The following is a 23206-nucleotide window of genomic DNA, read 5'->3' as shown; positions in this document are numbered from 1 at the left end:
TACCCTCCAGGCTCCAGCAGTGCAGTGACATTTTTCTGAGAAAGATCAAACAGTCCTAGCAATAAATGACCAGTCCCTCTTTCCTTTCACTAGAGGCACGCTAACCACATGAGACTGATTACGGAGTGGTTTCCTCTATTTCCCCTGAAAATATTGCTTGCAACGCCTTAGTGTCTTGATTGCTAAGGAAGTTTGTTGAGGGAAAACACTTGTTTCTAAGATTTTATGGCTAAAAGTTAGGATGATTTATGCAGGTGGAATCTTCCATTAGGTAAAAAAAAAAATTGCAATAAGATCTCATAAAAAAAAGTTTTCATTTTTCATCACAATTACCTTTCTGCATGAGAGTCAACCTTAATATGGGCCAAAATCTACTAAGAGGAATTAGGTTTTAAAAATAGGTGGCTAGACGACTTCCATACAATGACCAAACTCATGTTAAAAAAAAAAAATCACAGCAAGAATGATGTAAGAGTTCTAAAGATAAAACGTTATTCCCTATTGTCTATATTAGCCTTACTTAAGCGTTCAGATTTGTAAAACTGAGGCTTCCCGGTCAAGAGACAGTGATAATATCTCATGGAAACATTCTGAACCATGAAGAAGCATATGCTAGAGTGAATTATTTCTAGCACACAATCCACTGCCCACTCCTGGCTTTTTAACAGTCTTAATCATTAAAATATCCATGCGGAGATAGGGAAATGTCTAGATAGCAAAGGGTTGGAGTAAAAAGTTCATGGCGGGGAGGGCGCCCATCCCATAACTTCTTGCTCATTCTACTGTCACTAATCGCATGCAATGATATTAATGGCCCAGTAATTGGGCATCTGCAGCACTGAAGTGGAAAATACCCATCTGAGGCTGAGTTCATCTCTGGGTGGTAAGACTTCGCTAGTGACTGAATTAATGTTTGCTGACAGTTTCGCATAGAACACTGCAAAGGAGAAAATGCGCCACTGTCCACGGCATGAGAGTTTAGATGGACGTGATGTTATTTGCTTTGACCATCCAGAGACCAGTGGTAACCCCAATAAAGTGTCCTGTCTGAATGTGCCCTACACATGAACCTTATTCCATTCAGGGGACACGTTCTATTCTCTAGGAATCCAGAGCAATTTTCCACATGTTTGCTTCAATCAAAGAATACCTTCATCTCCTTGTTGAACCTCAGGAACGATGAAACCGGGCTACGTCACTAATGCAAAAAGCCATTTTCAAAGCAGAACTCCTGTTAGTAACACACAGCCTGGGTCCCCCTATGACGTCATCAATGCTCGTGCCCGCCGTGCTGCCCGCCCATCTGCCCATCCATCCACCCACCTCAACCACAGCACTTGTATTTGACTAAGGAAATCTGAAGTCTCATTGCCTCAGTTTGTATATTTGAGAAATGGAACATTTTGATAATTTTACTATTTAGCAACTTTCCGTTGAGGGGCTTGAAGGACTTGATAGCTTTTTAAAACCGCATAGTAGCATGTCTTAATAAGACACGGCATTGATGAAAAGATCTAAAGATAAAGAGGAAATGTGGAAGACCTGACACGCTGCTATGCAACCCCCTTCCCCGCTGACCCCTTCTCCCTCCCGCCTGCTCCTGTAGGGTTTTCTGAATTCAGCTCTGGGGACTACGACTGAAGTCAGTTCCAGGTTACACGATACAAAAGAGGGCGCGGGCCCCACACGTTTGGACAAGCCCAGCGATCATCAGGTGTCTGAACCGTGTGAGCTTCTTTGTACTTCTACGTATGTGCTGTGTGTACACGTAAGTGTCTACACCGTCCCTGTGTAAGTGGGGGAGGCATGCATGTACGCACACTCCCTTTACTACACCACGCATGGGACGGGACATGTATGCACACCTTTCGTCTCACGAGGTATGCCTCCGTATGCTTGCTGACCCAGGGGCACTGTCACAGGCTGAAGATGCTGGTCTGAGGGTCCCCTAGCCCTGGCTGGAGTCTTGACTCTTGCGTTTCACGGCAGGGTGAACCATACATGTACCACTTAGGAACTACTCAGACTAAGTTCTCGTGTTCTCAGAGTGATAAAAACTTCTCTACCACCTATTTTTGAGACTGCAAAGTGACACAGAGCATGTCACGCTGTGACACTCACCCCCTTTTTTTTTAAAGATTTTATTTATTTGACAGAGAGAGAGAGACAGCGAGAGAGGGAACACAAGCAGGGGGAGTGGGAGAGGGAGAAGCAGGCTTCCCGCCAAGCAGGGAGCCTGATGTGGGGCTCGATCCCAGGACCCTGGGATTATGACCTGAGCCAAAGGCAGACACTTAACGACTGAGCCACCCAGGCGCCCCAACACTCCCCTTTTTAAGTGATCAAACACCTAGCCTGGAATCTCAGAATTTCAGGAACAAATGTGTGACTCTTAAGAACTACATAAATAAGTTTTCTCAAAGTCATCTTTTTTATGTCTGTCTATGCCTCTTGGCTATTTTTTTTTTAAGTGCTTTATTTTGCTTTAAGTGGTGATCTTCAAGGTGAATATTTAAAGGCTATTAAGAAAGAAACTATGTCTCACTCATTCTCTAATATTATTCGATTATTTATAAGGCTAAGTAAATACAGGCACTAGAGATATTGACATGTATTTTATGAAATTGTAAAGGCAGTTTTACTCTGGGCAATCTGTAAAGAATTCCTTTTTTTCCCAAGTAATCTTCATTTCTCACCTGCTCTTGCTTTGCTCTTATTTTGTACATAGGGTTTTTAGTCTTTCCTCTCCTTCGTCTTCCCATTGCTTTAGGAAGCAGTCATCTTATTCTTTCCTTAGTGACTTCCGGGAATAAGGAAGAGTGTTCACAGGACTCTCACTACTGCCCAGCTGAACAGAGCCAGAAGTTTCTCAGTCCAATCTCCAGTTAAGCAGAAGCTGAGACTTCGTAACTTAAGTGTAAAGAATGTAAGCTTTATTCATATGAAATTCAACCAGGAGTCTTACTGATACACTCTGAAAGGGCCTTCAGTACCGTCAGAGGAGGATTTCACATGATGTTAAAAAATAATAGAAACAACACTTCTGATTATCAGACTAATGAAACGTTCTTTCCCAGCTAGTCTCAGTGACAAGGCGACCCTGACACACCTTTTTTTTTTGTCTAGGAGAATATTTATACTACATTAGGATGCTGCCGAAATTATCAATAAAAATACAGTTTTTCCTTTGTGTGCGGGGGAACGGAGAAAAAGCTCTGGCAAGGTTGGTGAAATGACAAGTGGGGAAATGATTATATGTATAGAACACTCCTCCCGGTCTGTCTCTTTTGGGTCTTACAGAGGATCTGCTAACAAGCTCCGGCAGTTCCACCAAGAAAAACATACGTAAATGCATGCTTCTTGGTAAAGGAAGCCCAAGGACAAAAGAACTTTTATTAACACTCCAAGAAGACAAAGAGCAGAGATCTTACAATTAAGTTATGCAGCATTACTGAAACCTGCAAACTCTCTGGAGTTTCATTTTAGGGATGGTTTGCAAAAACATTACATTTTGTGAGTGCATCTTCCCCACCCGCTAGCTTGTAGGAAGGCATCACTTTGCCCTTGGTCTTCCGCCACACCCGCTCTGCTCCAAGGGGACCCCTCGGTTGTACTCACTAGGAGCCGACCTTGGAAATGAGCACTTGACACATAAAACCCATTTAAACTCTATCAACCTCCGAGGCTGACACTATGCCCAGTTCACAGATGAAGAGCTCAAGACAGAGGCTGGGGAGTTACTTGTTGAAGGGCATTCAAGAACCCTGGTCTGCCTGACTCCAGACTCCCACCTACCATGCTCATCTGTCACCCCAACTGGTGTGTGTAGATAATCCTCCAGACACCCAAGAATCTGATGGACATTCCATTACAAAGATGACAGTTGTAGGTGAGAAATAAAAATGTGTTTAAAATGCTGGAATTCGGCAATTCTATACAAGGTCTAAAACATAAATCCTCACCGCGAAGTCAGAGACAGAAGTGACAGGCTGATACTGTCCTATCACTAAACTTAAGGGAAATGTAGCATATAAATTAATTCGTGACAGAAAACCCATAATCATTACACAGGCCACACATTCTTATATGTCTGAAAAGAAATCTACATGTCAAAGGATATTCAAAAGCTCCCAGACTATTTTGCTGAGGAGAGGTTAGGGTACATCCAGTGTATTTCATGCCAGTTGCCATACCTACTTCCTGAAATAAGTAAATCGGAAACACAAAAGGAAAACACACCTAAATAAAATATATACATATATACATATATATTTAACAAAAATGCAGGAAATGGAATCTGTTGTTCCTCTGTTTTGATTCTTGAGGAATAGTGTTTTGTTATATTTGCATGCAAGCATTTTAAAATTTATTTTTGCGATTTTGCTCTGAAGTGAAGCCTATGCCTAAGAAACAGCAAAGCAAAGCTGGCTGTGGAGGTTCCAATTTCATGTGGTCTGATTTTTTTAAAAATTGCTTTACAAAACTAAACCAATGGCCTAGGAAATCGTGACTCAGTCAAACTCGTTGACTACTCCTCAAGGAAGACTTTCCCAAGACCAAGAAAGAGACGGGCAGCTTGGAAAGGCCCACTGTGCATACGGCAGGGTGTACATAAAAGGACAACCTTTAATCAAAGAATTGTTAGAAATGATGACTTTCAGACCATTCCACAAGTCCAGGTCTCGGCTATGGATTTGAGGTAAAACATCGTAGAAGTTACAGGAGGCTACACTGGGAGGGGCCTTGTGCCCATGGCCGCCTCTGTCACACAGCCCTGCTGCGCCCACTGTTCACCTGAAAAGTATCAACACAATGGCACTCATTTTTCATCCATCTCTGACTCACATAATTTTGGTAGAGTGATGAAAACTTCTTTGTAGGTATTTTGCAAGCTTCCATGCTGAGGTTGGATAACCAACCTACAGAACCTTCATAAGGCTGGATGTTGCAAAGGGCCGACAGACCAAAATTGCTGACTCATTTACCGCTGGGTGATGGTCTCTCAAAGAAATTGTAAACCACGCACAGAAAGTGTCTACAAGAAAAGTCAATGACACAAACGCGGACGAAGGCTGAGAACACAGGAATGCTCTCCTATTAACTGGAGTGTTTCCTGAGGTAGAGCTTCCCTTGAAAATGGGCACTTGAGAACAGATAGTTATTTCATAAACTTTAAAAAACTTTAAAGACTATAAACATAACTATAGGTTATATACAATGCTTACTATGCTTTTAAGGCAATTAAGAATCTGAACGTCGTAAAGAACGGAGGGGTTTTTTCAGACCAAATGGCACTAACATCCCTACTTTTGGATCATTTGAGATTAGGAGATTTGATGATGCAAATCAGGCCTAAGGCTAATTACTGAAATAGATCACTTGAAAAAGTCAGTTCTAAACATGAAGAAAACCCACATAATATCATTTTGCCACATGTCAAAGCAAATAATCATCTATGAGAAGAACTAATGAGGAAGCGTATCATTTTGTCATGTCATTTCCTAAGGGAATTTAGTGGATACTTGGTAGGTTTAAAAATACACTTGCAATTGAAAGTTAGTATTTACTTCCAAAACTCCAAAGTCCGATGACTATATTCTAAAAATCTGGTAACACTGTAAATCAAATTAAATGTCTTTGGAGAATTCATAGCAGATCCCACCCATTTCAACTGGAGAAGAGACACACAAACCAGACATCCTACCCGGGATGTATATATCCAACCATGAAATGGTTTGGAACTGCAGACCTCCGTCACTGGCCATAACAACAACGATAAAAGAACTTTCCAGAAGTCAAAATTCAAAGAGATAAAGTGACTTTCTCCTTAAGCACAGGCAACGGGACTAGACCTGAGGTCTCCGGGCTGTTAGCCCAGTGCTCCTGGAATCAGTTTACCTGGGGAATTATCCCACACCTGGGCTGTCCACTGACAAACTGGACTGTCCCCCTTGGGGGTAGCACTACTCCACACCATCACTTCTCTGGTTCCTGCCCGTGAGAAGGAACCAGCACACAGTGATGACGATGATGACAGCCATTCTCTTGGCGCTGAAGGTGCCTAGACAATGGAGATTCAGAGTTGGATACACGTCCTACCACCCCATCCCCCGACCCAACATTATTAACGGTCTCAAAGTGAACTGAGGACCTGAGGTGTTCAAAATACATTTGTGAATCTGAGTGCTCTCCATTACGCCATCTCGAATGATACTCTTTCAAGTCAAGTGTGACTCTGGGGTATATGTGAGTGATCACGTGATGTGGAAATCGGCGACTTTTAAAAATCTTGGAATTCTCAAAGAAGCAAGAATGGAAGGTCAGCATTCACTTTTTAAACTATTTTAAAATGTGTTCTGCTCATCTGTCTTCTCCTTTCGAGGGGAAGCTGTCTATCATTGAGCGCTGCTGGCCGGGGGCGGGCGTGAGGAATGAGCTTCTGGCTTTTCCAAGGTTTCTGCAGCGTCTTCCCATGTCTGTGATGCGACAGAATTGCTCAGGGGTCTGGTGACAGTGTCCCTGGTTCCTGGCCAGCCTCGGAGCCCTGGACACTCACCTGGCCAGCAGCGTTCCAACAGCCTCTCACTGCTTCACACTCAAAACCCTTAGCTCTATTTTAAGAAAAGAGTCTTATCCCAGGCTACCACGAGGTTTTACACAATAATTGCCACTCTGAGGCGAGTTCTGGAGGCCAAGGGAGCTTGGCTACCTGTTACTGAAACTAATAATGAGTTTGTTTTTTTTTTTTTTAAGATTTTTATTTATTTATTTGACAGAGAGAGACACAGTGAGAGGGGGAACACAAGTAGGGGGAGTGGGAGAGAGAGAAGCAGGCTCCCCACGGAGCAGGGAGCCCGATGCGGGGCTCGATCCCAGGACCCTGGGATCATGACCTGAGCCGAAGGCAGACGCTTAACGACTGAGCCACCCAGGTGCCCAATAATGAGTTTTTTTTTTTTTTAAGAGATGCCATTACTGTATAGATTAGTATTATAACTATAAATTAAATCGTGCTTCTAAATACACACCTGTCACGTATGGATGCCATGTAGTTGCTAAATGCTCACTCTGTTACACACAAAGGTGTGGCTATCAAGTGCAGAGCGTTTGCATTCCTGCATCCTACCTCAGACCGCAGGCTCAACCCACCATGCTTCCTGAAACCCCGCTTGCACTCAGGGGGGACGCAGATTGTACAAAGCCATCTTCATGAAGTGAAGTCATAAATGAAAATAAGAGGACAGAATCTGGGTCTGGTGGCTCATCTCCAGGGAGGAACCGGCTCATGGACTTGGGCGGTACACGTGGCTCTAGGGACAGACTGAGCACAGCAGGTGCAGTAGGTGCTCTAGAGCGCCCCCCTCAGGCACTGTGCATGCTCTCCCCCACCTACCCAGGGGGGCACAGCCCTCTGTGGGAATTCATCAGGTCCCTGCGCTACACGTTAGTGTCCTTGGCAAACAGTCTTGCTTAAAAGGTCTTTAAAATAAATAAATAAGCAAACCACTAGGCTTCCGATAGCTCCATTGATTTCACCTAATAACTATTCTCTATTTTCAAAGATTTCTCTATCATTTTGTCTCCTTTACCACCCTGCCTCCTTGTTTCATCCCTCAGAATGCTTTTATTTTCGTTTTATGATAATTAGTCCTTTAAATCTATAATTTACCACTTTCCCTTTCTCTGTGGTACTGACTCTTGCTAAGCCACTCTGTGTCAAGTTGGCTTCAAAACAGGTTTTTAGTCCCTGGTGTTTCAGGTATGCAGCAAGGACAAGATAATTAGACAGCTATGACCATCTTGGTTTTCATGACTAATGTAGTAAAAAACAGTGTATAATTGAGTACTAAGTAAGTGTTCGGTGAATTCCTGACTTTGCACTCTCAAAAGCGGCCAGAAGGCTGAGAAAGCCATTTCCACTGGATCACCAAGAGATGAGACTGGATCACCAAGAGAGAGCAGTTTTGCATTTGCTGACGAACCGAAGCCCATGGTAACAAACGCGTGCACACTCCAGCCCAGTTATGGGCATAGCTTTACACCAAAGGAACTAAGAAAAAATATTTCATTGCTTGAGTGATGTAATCATCCAGACTGCACTCTGACAAAACCCTGGGCCTGGAACAATCCTACCTTTGTGCCCACATACTGTTTGCTCCTAATGGGCATGTGCTTGGATGCGAGCACCCTTTGCCTTCACAGCCTTCTGAAGGGAGCAGTAACTCAGATATGACCCGAAGGATATCTAGTACCTATTTCCTGCAACAATGTGTCATATTATTATGTAGATGGAAGAAAAAGGTAATTCACTGAACAAATCCAGGTTTTCGGTCTTATTCTTCTAAATCTGGTTTTAACACGTCAATGTGTAATTCTGGATTGCCTGTAACCCCCCCTCCCCCATCCTCTGAATCTATGAGCTCCACAAGGAAAGGGCACCATTACACCACTTTGTTCACTGTTGAATCCCTAGCACTTACGGTTTCTGGCATAGAGTAAATACTAAATTACTAAATGTGTGAGTGAACGTATGGATGGATGGATAGATGGATGGATGAAGAGAGAAGTCATCGCACAAGATTTACCTATGAGATCTCACCAATGGTCCTTAAAAATGTTTTTGTCAGTAGAGATGCTGAGTACATTCATAAATATCCACTTATTTCAATACTATAAAAACTCTAGGAGGCTTTTTCCTCTTTGGGTATTTATATTATCGAGTACTATTGATACAGGGTCCCTCATTCAATTAAGGTTTCTTAAAAAAAAAATGGACAATTTTCAGCAAAGACTCTCACCAAATTATTTGCCAGAGTAATAATTTAAAAAATTGATACAAACCTATTTAGCTCATTCTAATTTCTATAAGATAAATGAATAAAATCATACTTACATATAATGTAATAATCTCTGTTCTTCTGAAATTCTAGACCCCAGAGGTTAGGGCTGAACTCTTGAAACTTGATAGTGAATTTTACATCTTGGTCTGGTCTGGCACAGTTGAGAAGAGGGGTATTTTCCTTCTTAATAGTGCATCGGTCTGCTTGGTCTTTATCAACCATATAAACTTTATAATATTCATACTGGCCAACAGTTTTAGAGTCCACTTTGGGGCAAATAATATCCAATTTGTCTCCTATCTGTGGGTATAGTACCAGTCCTTGTCCAGGTAGAAATCTAAAAAGCATAAAATAAAAAAAAAAAGCCATTGAGTTGATAAAAATTAACAATATCAATGATAATTACAATATAGCCAATGTCAATAATTCCAAAGTACAACTATATAAATCCACATTTGTATTTGTCAAAAGTATCTTAGTTCAGATCAGCATGGGATGAATGTATTTAGGAATTAAGCTTTAAAGAAAAAAGAAAAAAAGAAAGAAAGAAACCACTCTCCTTACTCTATGCAACAGATAAGTCAACCTCCTGACACTCCATTCTACCACCCCCTCACTTGTAATATTTCAGTACTCCTTTGTATAACTTCACAATAACTTTTCCTAGGTGGTGAGTCAGGCCTTCACACCTGTTTGTTATTTTTTTTTTTAACCATCGGCAGCTTTGGTTTATTGGGCATGCCATAGAAATATGGCGTCAATTCCAGAGAAGAGTGGGTGCGCTAATACTTTGTTGTCCTCTTAGTTTCCATTTGCTGTTGATGTTAATTAACAGGCAAGTTTCATCAAGAATGTTTCAAATTACTTATCATAATTAGTCAGTCACTGATCAGACAATGGGTTTTTTATTACACTGAACAAAAGAAATGTCTTACAAACCCATAAAAGATAACCAGAAATAATTCCCTGTCGTATTGATTCAGCTGCAAGATGAAGAGTCCCCATAGTGCAAGGACAGCAACTACTGTCCCTGCTCCACAAACCATTTTTTCTGCCTTGAGATGTATTTGCTCCAATTAATTCTTAGAAGCAAATCTTTAGAACTAAGACGACTGATAAAATATCCCCTTAATGCTTACAGCTAAAAGCTTCCCTCCTCTCTTTTCTCCTTCTTGCTTGCCATGCTGCTGAAAGATCTTTCTTAATGGGGAGTTTCTCTGAGAAACTGAAACAAGAGCTTTCTAATGAACATCCATCTACAAGTGCTAACACTAAGAGCACACTCAGAAACCCCATCTCGTTCCTCCCTCGGTAAGCAGCCAAGCCTGCAGGCTCATTAAAATATTAAAGCCCAAGAACAAAGCATCACATCTGAATTCTTCCAATCCAATCCTTTATTTAACCAGGGAAGCCCACCAGCCATGACAATTAATGGGTCATAATTCACTGAGAGAGCAAGCGAGCTCCTGGATGATGGGGCACCCCCAATTTCAAGCACAGACTGAGGAAACGGGTTATGATTTATGCTAATGAATGGTATTAATTTTCTGAAAAGTGCAGGAGGTTGTTATGAACCATCACAGAACATAACAAATTATACTATAGATTTATATTAAAAACCAATACTCTTTATGGCAGGAAAAATGCATGCTGCACAGTGGTTTGTCTTCTTCTTTGGGAATGTGTCATTTATAATCCCAGAGAGTGTGGTCCCCCCGCTTTTTTTCCCTGAGCTCCTTTAGCAAGGACATAAGACATTTCACTGACAGAAAGAAAGAAGGGAAGGAAAGAAAAGTGAACAAGAATCATTTAACAAAATTTTTCTCAAAATGAATTTTTTTTTTTTTGTAACTGACAAATTTCAGTCAAGTGTGCACCCTTGAAGTCTTTTCTAAAACTTTTGACAAAAGAAGAACGCCACTAGTGAGAGCCTCTCTGTGACTTTCTTGGCCATATATACAATTTTCTGGGGAGATGCTTTGAAAATTCAACTCCCAGCCTCCACCTCCCGAGGGCCAGTGTAGTCTCTGTAGGCAATTCTGTCTTTCTTGCAGGTAAAACACAACTCTGGGTTCTGGGGAATGGACTGAAGGGCTGAATCAGAATGTCTGTGGATGAAGCTTTGTCGCCTTCACTCCTGCCCCTCACAGTAATTCTATGTGTCCTTTGGGTTAAGAAGTGGGGGCAGGATGCCCGGCGGTCAGTATGAAGAAGTGTGGTGACCATTACACTGCTCACCTTCCTAACACAACCTTTTCCTCATGTTTTATTCTTTGACCTTCTCAGGAAATCTTCTCTGCCTCCAAGAACCAGAGGACAATTCCTGCCTGGGGGGCCCACCCCATGCCACACATTTTCGATCCTAAATCTGCTCCTTTGGGAGCTGGTACAGAGTGAGCAGCACGCATTAGCTGTGTTAGAAGTGCTCCTAAACCACAGCTGAGGTCTGCAGCCTGCAGGCCTGTGTCTGCCTCCTCTCAAAGCTCTGGTCTTCACACCCAACAACTTTTACTTTGGACCATTTCTCCAGGGGCTTGCCCAGGCACTAGAGATCAGGATCCTTAGCTGCCAGATGGACCCATTTTCTTGTGCATCCAGTCAATTTCCTTAAGGAAATGCATCGGACCTGCCCCACTCCCTCTCAGCCACATACGAAGTCTGCGTATCTCAGAACTCTCCCACATCACACCCTGTGTGTCTGGCTCACTAAGCTCTTTCTTCATTCAAAATGCTCCCTAGATCCTGTTTCCTTCATGAGAGGGTTTTTGTCTTGTCCGCCCCCCCCCCCCGCCCCCTGCCGCCCGACCGCTTAACCAAAGGATCACGGGAGATTTCCAGCCCGCCATGTAAACAACTGCTTATGACTGTCTCCTCACTCACCAAATCTGAGTAACAGCTTCTGCTGCCACGCTGAAAGGCCTGAGATCAGGAACCTTCCACACATGGGCCAGTCTGGCTAGGAGGACCGCCATGTTTTAGACTGTACTTTCAGAAGGCACAAATCATGTAAAAAGTGGTAACTGTCAGGGATGGGGGAGTGATGGATGGGGAGGGTAAGCCATGGGATGGCTTAGCAAAATGAAAGGGAAGAGGAGAAATCTCGAATTTCAATAAGCATATTTGATATGCTCATAAAAAGTAAATCCCGATGAAACCCACTATTCCAAATGCCTCAAAAAGCGTCTGTTTACTTTTCAGAATACATTTTGGCAAAGAGTAAGGCAAGGATTTGATCCTTTTCCCTGAAAAAATAATTGTTTCAATAATTCCTTAAAAAAAGACCCAGCACTTGAGTGCTTTAAAAGTTTACTTAAGCATATATATGTATACACACACACAAGCTACTGAAGCATATATATGTATACACACACACAAGATATACAAATACATATTTATATATAACCTGGTTTACCTATATACAATATGATTTATATATAATGCATATAAAAATATATAATATATATAAACAAACACACATATATAAACTGGTTAGCACACCAGTCATTCAATTGATGAGATTATAGTTCCTCAGCGGATAAAGAGTGTGGCTGAGCTGAGAGCCTGAATCATGAATTTCTTGCCTACATTACCATTGTGCACAGTCAAGCCCCAAAAACCCCTTTGCTCCCCAGGAACCCTGTTTCTAAGGCAACATGAGAGCAAAAAGAGAGTCAAGTGAGTATAACAAGTAAAGCAAACCTATTTTGTGGCAGATGCTCTGAGTGACAGAAGCGTAAAGTGCTCGTGGTCAGAAGTGTACTGTTTAGCTCCCTGAGGGCAGGCAGATCCCATGTGTCTGGTTCAATGCTGAATGCCCAAGGGCTGACATATGGTAAATGCTCAATAAATAATGTACTCATTAAAAAAATATGAAAGAACAAATGGAAGGGAAGATATACACAAATAAATTTAAGTCAAATTATGTGCCATAGACTATTTGCAGATGATAGGCATGGACGAATTCTGTAGACAGGACCACCTAGTGTTGGGAAGACAGGGGTGTGCTGGGGGAGCAGGGATGAGATTTCTAAGACATCATTCCAGGCATGATGGGTGTTTCTGGAGAGCAAGGAGCAGTGCAGACAGAGCTTTTGACCCATTCTCTATGGAAGGATCTGGGAGTACAGCAGTCTTCCACAATCCCTTCCTATCTAAAATGCAAGGCAGTTAGCCCCTCCAGAACCACTAACAAACACAAGGCTGCTTTTGAGAACTTACTCTCAGCTAAGCACTGATCGAAGCCCCTTCCACCACATTGTCTTGATTTAATCACTGCACACGTACGTAACATGCAAAACAGATGAAGCCCCGCTGTGCCAAACAGGAGACACGACAGGAAAAGCCCCCTTTCTTTGCACACTTTTCAGTTCTCACTGCATCACATTAGAGCATAAATCTGGTTTTGTGAAATGCAATTTTTTTCTAAATTGAGCTTTGCATAGATAAGCCACGAAGTTAAGGAAAACGAAGGGAAAGTGAATGGCCATGCAGGCTTGCAATCGTCCCGTGGAATCTAATTCCACACCAAGCATGTGCCTACAGCGGAGGCTGCTCCAGAAGTAGTCACCTGAGACCACGGCTCACAAAGGTGGCTATCGGGTAACCCCACCTTGCCCCAGGAGGCTGAGAACCAATAGGTGAGGAAGAAACTGGCCAACTATGTGAAATCTGTGTTTTAATTATAGTACTATGGATGGTCTCCTGACAATTTATGAGAATCCAAAATGTAAATGAAAATAAAATGGTGAATTTCTTAATAACACCACTTTCGATTGGAAAGCACTACGTCCCGTATGTTAAAAGCAAGTCAGTAACCACAGACTTAAAAACACAGACAAAATCCTAACTGTTTTTGAAGCTAGGTCCTTTACATTGGGATTTTATTACCTCAAGATTACTGAGAGACCTTAATAAGTCAGACTACACAGTAGAACGATGTCCTGAATATTTTGTAATATTTAGTAATTTACCTAATCCTGTTTTGACTTAGGAAGTATTCAAAAAAACAAACAAACAAAAAACCCAAAAAACACAGAGGGAGAATTACGGTGGTAACCAGCGGCTCATTTCAAATTTCTAACCTGGCTATCCACGGTGGAAGTCAAATACAGATTTCTTTCCATGTGATGAAATAACATTTATCTTCTAACCAAAAGGAGCACAGAGTTACAACCCATACCACACAGGTGAGGTTGTTTTTGTGAACTCCACCCAAACAAAGAGTAGTGATAGGCATCATTTCATAAAGTCCGCTGGTGTCTAATCCAAAACAAAAACCAAAGAAGGCCTACAGTGCTGCATGTCCTATAGAGGACAGAAAACAAAGCCAGGCCACTTTCCTTTCTGAGCCAGGCTACTACTGAAGGGCAGAGCAGTCACCTGCTGCCGTCCTGGGAGGGAGAATCATACCCTCCTTTCCATCAGGAGACCTTGGCTCAGGGCTGCTTCCTTGAAGTCAGGGCTGGGTCTGTGCTGCTCACTGCAGCCCCCCCCGCCCCCAAGAATGGTAAGAGAGGGTGCCTGCTGAGCACAAACAGGCAACTCCTATGGTTTTCCCCAATGAGTCACTTCCAAGCAAGCAACAATAGATGTGATGACTCTGAGTCAAATATGGAGACAATACGGAATAAAACAGTTAACCTGCCTGAAATGAAATGATCGGATACCAGAAAATTTTTATCTTCTGATTACCTATCAAATGTAATCCAAGTTTTTTAAAAAAAGTTATTCACCACACCAGACTCTACTACTTCCCACAGGGAATACTCTGAATCAATCTAATAACCTAAATTAGACATTAATATTTAGTAATCTAAATTAGATCTCTAATAATCTAAATTAGACATTTCAACTTCATATTCATTATTATAGAAACTATTTATAATACGGTCCTTATGCGACATGATATTCTGTAATGTTTTAATCCACACTAGGAATCCATGCTTTAAAAAAAAAACAAAACAAACAAACAAACAAACAAAAAAACCCTAGCACAATGCATTTAAAGCACAAACCAGCTACTTAAGAGCTCAGGGGTCACAACACGCAATTTTCTCTGACAGACCAGAACATCACACGTGTGATCTGAGGTCTGGATTCCTCTGTTGACTAGTATTGCATTACCAGGTCTTGGGGGTGCTTGAGAAATCAGATGGGGGCAGTGGGTGCCCCATCAACTTCTCACCCTGGCCAGATGGAGGAGGAGGGTCCACGGGAAGCCGGTAGCTGAGATTAGTTTAGGTAGCTGAGATTAGTTTAGGGATCGCTGTATAGGGGCGACCCATAGCTGCACTCCCAACCCCACCACAAATGGCCCATTTTCTCCCCTACCTGCTCCTGCATTTGTCCCTGATTGGGACACCTACACCTCAGGACAAACATTCAGTGACTTCTCATGCTTTTCTTCAAAGTTGTCCAAAATTAGCCTAGAAGAAAGGCCAAATCGCTGAGGGGCTTCCTTGATGCTGACAGAGTCTGTGAAAACATACACGGAAAAACAGGAGGCCTGGTTCTCCAGAGGGAAGGAATATATGGAGGTAAATGATTGAAGGATATGCCAGACCACCATATACACAAGAGTAAGTGGTACCCGAATGCAAAGTAGCAAGGTGACAGAGAATAAAAGAGATCAGAAGACACAGACAGGAATGATCAATGTCTATGTCTAAACAAATGACCAGGTCAGGCAAACCCCCCTTTAACCAGACACGATGACAGTGCTCCTAAGTTAAAAAGTGTCAGCTCAGATCCAGAGCCGTTTCCATTTACTACTAGGTACATCAAAATCAATTTAAATATCTAGTATTTCTGCATACTGACGGCAGGTATCACCCACCTGAGAACGGGACCCTGGTGCTCATTAACAGGACCAGTGCCAATCCGGCCACTATGTAACCTGGGGGGACAGGGGACCCACACATGGTATTCTACCTCTGGAGCACACTGTGGAGCAAAATAAGATTCATAAATGCACAGGTACTACTTTTTTCACTGAGGATTGTTTTTATTTTTCCTCTCCAAGTTACATCGGAGTATATGATTATTGTAAGTACATGGCTAATTTCAATTGAAAACATACACATAGACACAATGTGTGGTACGTGATTCTGCTTATTCTGACAACACAGAAAACATACGCAGATGATCAAACTTGGGGCTGTTACCTGAGACAGCTTTGAGATCCTGGGTGGTGGACCCAGCGTGATTTTTTGCTTTCCATGTTTTTCGGAATTTTCTACGATAAACATTAAATGCTTCTGTGATCAGATGGAACATCATTTTCAGTGCACAGTTTCAAAGAACAAATGATATCATGTTCCTGAGCCATCTTTCATAATTCTGGTTTTAAAAACCAGCACTTAAAATATTTAAAACCTGTAGACGTTTTAACTTTTTTGATGCATTTCCTTAGAAATAACTAAAGTTATTATGGTTGGAACTGTGGCCTACGTAACAAATCAGCTTCTGAGTCCACAAAACCCTAGTAAAATAAATGAAAAATACAGGATGGATACAGTTTAGGCTTAATCACTGCACTGGAAAAATCTGGAAGTTGGCTAACATTTCAGGGGATCTGAATGCCGGCTTTAGGAGGAGGTTCACCCTAGCAGTTGGCACCCAAAATCATGTCCTATCACAGAATAGGTTTATTTGCAGGCCAGAGTTCTATATTACGTACACTTTGAGTTTACGACATTTTGGAAAACATGCACTTTTCCCATAAAACGCTTCTGTTTTACTTTAATTAAATTTCAAAGGCTTCAGGGAAGAGGAACAGTTCAATTGTAAATTAGTCAGTCCAAAGTTCTGAAGGAGGAGCACTCTGCAGCTGGTTGGGCTTTCTGGTCACCTCCTGACAAAAGATGCAGGTTGCTCTGGATAAGCCCCTACCCATGACCCTGAACCTCACCATGCACTGGGGGCCTTCCACGTCTCTGGGGGGCTAGAAGGGCATGAACACAGAAGCCCAAGATTCCTTTCAGAAACACTCTGTGCACTGGGGAACAGAAATACTGCAGAAGCAGGACTTAAATTCGTATGTGAATTTCAAAACCAGGCGGGATACTCCTCCGGTATTACTTCCGTTGAATACTACACATTGCTGCCACAGCTTAATAAGATCGTCTCTCTCTAAATGCCCCAAACAGAAGAGTTTGTTAGAAAGGGAATAAATAAAAGCAGGGCCCACAACAGACACAGGCAATATCGAGACCCTGAGAAATACTTGGGAAAAGTTTCCTTTTTGTGGATAGCACTTTACTGCCCCCTTTTGCACTTTCCCATCAGAACAAGATTCTGCACGAACTTTCTCTGAAACCAGAGAGAGAGTGGGGCGTAGCTACAGCGTGTCAGCTTTATACAGAATTAGGTCACCAGATACCGATGCTCGGAGCAGCAAGTAATTACCTTAAAACTTGAAGCCAGTGCACCACTACGTTCTCAGTGGCTTTAAACGTTCAAGAAATAAGGTAGTAACTGGAGGAGTTAATTGAAATTTTCTGCTTTAATTTGAAAGTGTCTGGGGTGCTGGGACAATCGCTGGTTTTCACAGGTGCCCCTTCTTTCACACTTTTCTCAAACAAATATCATCTGCAACATGAACCTGATTTATTCAAGGAAAAGAAAAGGGGCATAAAAGCAGGCTATACAATCTGGGGCCATTAAAGTGTTATAAACCCGAGAACCAGGGGGTGTATGGGGGGGGGGGCATTTCAAGCTTCACACCAACGACAAGCAAAATCTTTTCCAGAAAAAGAAAGACGAGAAGCACAGAAATTCAGAAAGCACTGTGAGCCGATGGGTGTGCAAACCAGTTGAGCAACTTCTCAAGGTGAGGCGTGACAGTATTTGTGCCTCTTTGTCTACGCACACACTTGAAAAAAGTAGTAAACTACAGTCTAAAGGGAAGTTTTATTTATAAAATCCTAATCTGAAGAGCCAGGGCCTTCACTCTGGCCAATGACCTTGCCTTGCATTTGACGGTCTGTGTGTAGTTGCTGTGTGCACTCGTATTTAAACTTAATCCATTTCCCTGTCATTCTACAATTACTGCACGAGTCAAAATAATATTAAGTTTCACAGCCTACAATGCTGCACAACTGAATGAAAACTGACTCCTTTTGATGTTAATCTTGTTTTTTATTTGTGACATAATGCTTAAACAGTGGTGGCTAAAGTAAGTTTTATTTTAAAACACTCAAAGATAATATTCCCATAGTTTAAATTTTCGTTGAGGAAAATAACACAAGTTATTTAAGTTTCCTCTGCTCCGCTGTAATAAAAACTTCCAGTGCACAGGCCAGCCTAGAGCTAGCTGAGGTTGAAACAGCACCAAGTGGTGTATAGAACTGTTCAATCACTGTATCGTACACCTGAAACCGCTATGTTACCTATACTGGAATTAAAAGAAAAAATAAAAGAAAAAAAGAAGAGATCTGCATCTGTAAGTCAAGACGTTCAGCACATGACACACAGCACCATTTTCTTTGCATGGGTTCAAAGAGACTGGTTGATCTCGGCTGTGGAATTAAAAACAAAAAGCAGCCACCCACCTCAAAACAAAACACAGGTTTTTATTTATGGCACTGATCTAAGCACCCCTGCTCCCCCTCAAAACTTTCAGAAAAGTGAAGTTTGTAGCCAGATAAGGCCAAACTCGGGAGCTGAAAAGAGTAAGGCTGGGGTGCCGGGAGGCGCAGTGGGAAAGCAAGAGGGAAGTGAGTCACTCCGGCCAACTCCATCTGCCCTGCTGGCTCATCCACGCCGGCCCCATTATCGAAACAGGGATTTCATAAGCCGCGGAGGCAAGAGACGCGGCGAGCTTCTTTCCCAACTATGATTTGTTTGCACCTGCACGGTCTTGTTCCAAGCCATGCTTTCAGCAAGAGTCTATAAAGGAAGGTGGAACGCTTGTTACTTACAGGTGAGGCGCCCGACAGGAAAGTGGCCTTCATACAGAAAGAAATTCAAGGGCCACTTCCAGGTGGTTCTCACGATGTTGTCTCAGGTAGAAGCTGCAGATCCATCTGCTCCTCGGCCTGAGTGAGCACATCACAGGGCTGAAAGGTACATGTAACTCACAGGGGAGTGGGCGGGCTGCAAAGGAATGGAGCTGAGATCTCCATGCACAGCAAAGGGCGTCTCTTTTCTAACGAGCCTGCCCATTCCTTTCGTTCCTATCATCACACTTTTTTTAATTCCAAAGAATCTCGCCTGTTTAGAAAAACAATTCACCCATGTTTTATGGGTGAATGAAACCTCTCCCCTTTGGTGGGGAAAACAGCACTGAGAGAAAGAGGCACGCCAAGGGGTCCAGCTCCTGCTCCTCAAGCTGGAGTGGGACCCTGGGACGGAGCCTGTTGAGTTTCCTGCTGGACTCCAAGCCCTCCACCCCCCGTGCCTTGCACAGAGGAGTGCTCCACGGGCATCGGTGTGATTACAGAATGAACACTTTGATAAGTACGGTTGAAGAAGAGACAAAACTCTTAGTTCTCTCTTGATATAAGAACACATATAAGAACAGCTTCTCCCTGCCAGTCAAGCATAAGCCTGCCAAGAAAAGTTACAAGGCTGTGCGAAATCATTTTACAACCAACCACCCAAACGCCTGCCTCCGGCACACTTCCCCTTCTTCCCAGGCTCGGGAGCAGGGTCAGGGACGAGTCTGCTGTGCAGAAGACAGGAGACATTTTCCTGCACCTCTCATGGCTTTGGGACAGCCCAGAAAGGAGGGAAGAGGAGGGAAGAAAAAAAGCAGGCTGCACATCAGTCAGATCTGTCCCGCCGACAGCACAAAAGAGTCAAGCCTGACCGGCTGGAGACTTCCACACAGATCACCCCCAAACTGTCCCTTATAAAAGTGTGCGTGGGGCACCACTGTAACTGAGGACGGTATAGTTCCTGCTCGGTCACTACAAGCAGCCCGGTAGAGCCTCACCAAGACACAAACATGCACAGAAATTAAATACTCTTAAGTTATTCAAACAGGCTGTGACTGAATTAAACTGAAGGGCACAGGGCATGGAGAAACTAGGAGGGATGCCGTGGGTCCTGAGCTCTAAAAGGAAGGAAGACCTGGCTGACACCTCCAGCCGGCTGCTTTGTCAACAGGTAAGCGGATACTAAGTCCTGGAGAAGAAGCAAGCCGAGAGGCTCATTCTGGAGGCAAGAGGACCCCGGGCTGCTTGGCTTCCTGAAACAAACTGCTCCAAACTTGCAGAACATCAAAAGCCAGATGGGATATACTGAATGAATCCACAGGCAAGAAGCCAGAATCCCAGTTTGCTGTAGAAATAGGCCTGGACTTGATTTGAGTCTTCTCAGCTCTGACAAGCTGGAAGCTGGCACAGATCCCAAAATCCAAAATAAAATGGCATTTAATTGTGACTAGACTCTAAAAAAGATGTCATACTACCTCCTTAGCTTGACACATGCTCAGCACCTAACCAAATGCAACTCTCCTCGAAAATCTGACCTCTTTTTCTCCCAAAGAAACCATCAAATGTTTAACATTTTAAAAGGAAGATGTTAATAGTCAAAGGAATAATACTCAATAAATGCATTAATATTATATACTTTCATAACTGTCTAGTTTCCATTGAGTAGAACCTCGTTATCAAAGATTCAAAGGGTCCATCGAGAACTGCGTATCCATCATAGGAACGGTTATAAATAATGACTGACAAAGGGAAGAATTACACCTCAAACTTTTTTAATCCATCTTGTATGCATGGTTTTCCATGAACGTATGTATGCTTAATTTAGTTATTCGATTTCTAATTACTCCAAGCAATAGCATAAGAGAGAGAGAGGCAGAGAATTAAGAGGACAGGTTCTGGAACCAGAGTAATCAGGTTCAAATGCAGACCGTACCACTTATTAACTATAGGACTTCGGGCAAGGTAGTTAATGTGCCTTGGTTTCCCCATTGATATTATAGGAATCATAAAAGTACCTCCCTCAGATGGTTACTGGGAACGTTGAATGAGTCAGTTATTTGTTAAACTGTTAGAACAGCATATGGCATACGCTAAGTCCTCTATGACTTTTGTTAAATAAACTGTGTCCACCAGGTGAGTTGGTTTCTAAATAAGAAATAACATGTAACATTAACACAAATGAGGCTACTATGCCCATCCCTACAGGCTGCATTCTTTTATCTGTTCAACAACACAATCTCTTACTGTATCCAGTACTAGAACACACAAAGTGGATTCAGCCCAGGCTCTCCTCAGTCCATGGTAGGGAAGCGGATTTCTCCAGTGTTATAAATGTTACAACAAAGCATTAGGGGTAGGGAGCAGAGGGGAGAGCATGGAATTTGCAGTAGAGGGGAAAATAAAGTGTTTCACTTAAGAGGAAAGGTTTAAAGGAGGAATAGAAGGGTGGCAGGTGAACAAAATCAACAAAACAAACTTTAAAAGGTGAACATGCCATGTTGCAATCTTTATTAACACGTGGTTTTTATTTATTCTTTGTATATGGTAGGCAAAATGAACCATAGCCAGGCACACAGATATTCAATTAATTTTATTAACAATAGCAGACATTTATTGCTTCATTGTGCCAAGCACAGAGCTAAGCTCTTTTAATCCTGACCACAATTTTATTACTCTTTTATTCAGCGCTATTAGACTACTGCCTCCATTTTAGAGTTAGGATAACTGAGACATAGAGCGTACTCCCCCTAGTTACACAGTGAAAAAAACCCGGCTGTGCTGGGATTGGGCTCGAACAGCCAGATTCCAAAGCAGGTACTGTTTGCTAAACTAAAACAGCATTTGCTTGGTCGTCTTTGCTAAATCGAATTGCCTGACCCTTCCATTATCATCATATGCATCTTAAAAACCCATCGGTACTGCTGATTCTCATATTCACAAAGGTAGCTGAGATCACTGGGTTAGCTATCCCACAGGGTCTATTTGCCTCACTTGTGGGATCGGTCTTTGAGCTATGCTCAGATGTATGAAATACTGTGGATGCTTACAGACGTGTACTCAGTACACACATACTGCTCATAGCTGAACTGTTATTACTTTGACTTGCTTATTACGGTGTATTTCAGGGACCTACTGTAACCATACTTCCGCCAGGCCTTCTCTGTCCCCACCCTAGGACTTAAGTCTCTTGAGGGGAGAGATTGTTCTTTCTATCATCAGAGCCTAGTAACAGGCCTCACAGTTAACAAATGCTTGTTGAATAAATCAATGCTTTATCAGCTTCTCAGGGACCTAGATGATCCCCTATGGCCTCCAACAAGGCAAGAATGGGGCAGAAAGCAGCAAGACAAGGACCACAGATTTCTTCAGAGATTCCAGAACAGCCTTAGAAGGTGATGAGCTAATGTTGAGCTGTTTCCAAGGGAAAAAAAAAAAAAGAAGTTAATTTAGGGCAATGGTTCTCAAGGTGTGGTCTCTGAGGGGCAGAAGCATCAGCTGAGGGCTTGTTAGAAATGTCAATTTCGAGTACCACCCAGACTTCAGGAATCGGGAACTCGGGGGTGGGGCCCAGCAAAGCCCTGTTTTAACAAGCCCTCCAGGTGATTCTGTGCCTTAAAGTTCTAGAGCCATTGCTCTGGCAGGGGGCGGGGAGTTTTCTAGTTACAGGTGACAAGTTAACACACCATAGGCAGCCATAAATATACGTCTAGATTGTGTCTGTTCATTGGACTGATCCTTACTGGACGTCACCACTAGCTAATAGAGGTTGCCAAAATACAACAGCTCTTGTCCCAGCCTCTTAGGGACCGGGAGGGCAATGATAGGGATTAAGGCTTGCATATGAATCATGACGCTGCAATGTATAATGTTCTTTCTAGACCCTAGGTATTTAACTAAAGTGCTGTGGGATTACAGAGAAAAGATTTAAAGAAATTATGTTTGATCTATGTCATAAAGAGGGCACTCATCTAGGGGAATTTGTAAACTTTATTAGACAGTCCATTATAATGAAGATCCATTTTCCCATAGACCATGGGGGACTCAGGGCTTAGAAGAGTTTATTTGCATCTAAAATGTACCCCAACTTTAGTTCTGGTAGTTACGTGAAAACTGGCATTTTCTAACTTCTTTGGCAGGCCCATTCTGGGCCCGACCCCACTCACAGATAGTTCTAGTCCAGGGCAAATGTTTCAGGCCACAGTGAGCCAGCTCAACTCGCAGGAAGAGCAAGCACCAAGATTCAGATGCATTTCACTATGCTGTGCCTCCGGTCCTCAGATGCTGGAAAGGGAAAGGAGCACTTCAGACACTCTAAGGTTAGGGACCCTGCAGGGAGTGTGGCTGGGGAGCACCAGTGGGCAGACAGCAGGTGTTGCACCCGAGAGAGAGAGAGAGAGAGAGAGAGAGAGAGAGAGAGAGAGAGAGAGA

General features: G+C 42.7%; 1 protein-coding gene across 1 annotated transcript in view; it reads right to left on the bottom strand.

Moving 5' to 3' along the window:
- The window catches only part of EFNB2 (ephrin B2), a 44296-nt gene that overhangs the window by 12473 nt on the left and 8617 nt on the right, over positions 1–23206 (bottom strand). The window contains 1 exon segment of the mRNA XM_021695950.2: positions 8894–9177. Coding sequence (XP_021551625.1) covers positions 8894–9177 — 284 coding nt within the window.

Source organism: Neomonachus schauinslandi, chromosome 3, assembly GCF_002201575.2.
Source record: "Neomonachus schauinslandi chromosome 3, ASM220157v2, whole genome shotgun sequence".
Classification (NCBI taxonomy): Eukaryota; Metazoa; Chordata; class Mammalia; order Carnivora; family Phocidae; genus Neomonachus; species Neomonachus schauinslandi.
The sequence above is the reverse complement of the archived record's forward strand: the minus strand, read 5'-3'. Positions and strand labels throughout refer to the sequence as shown.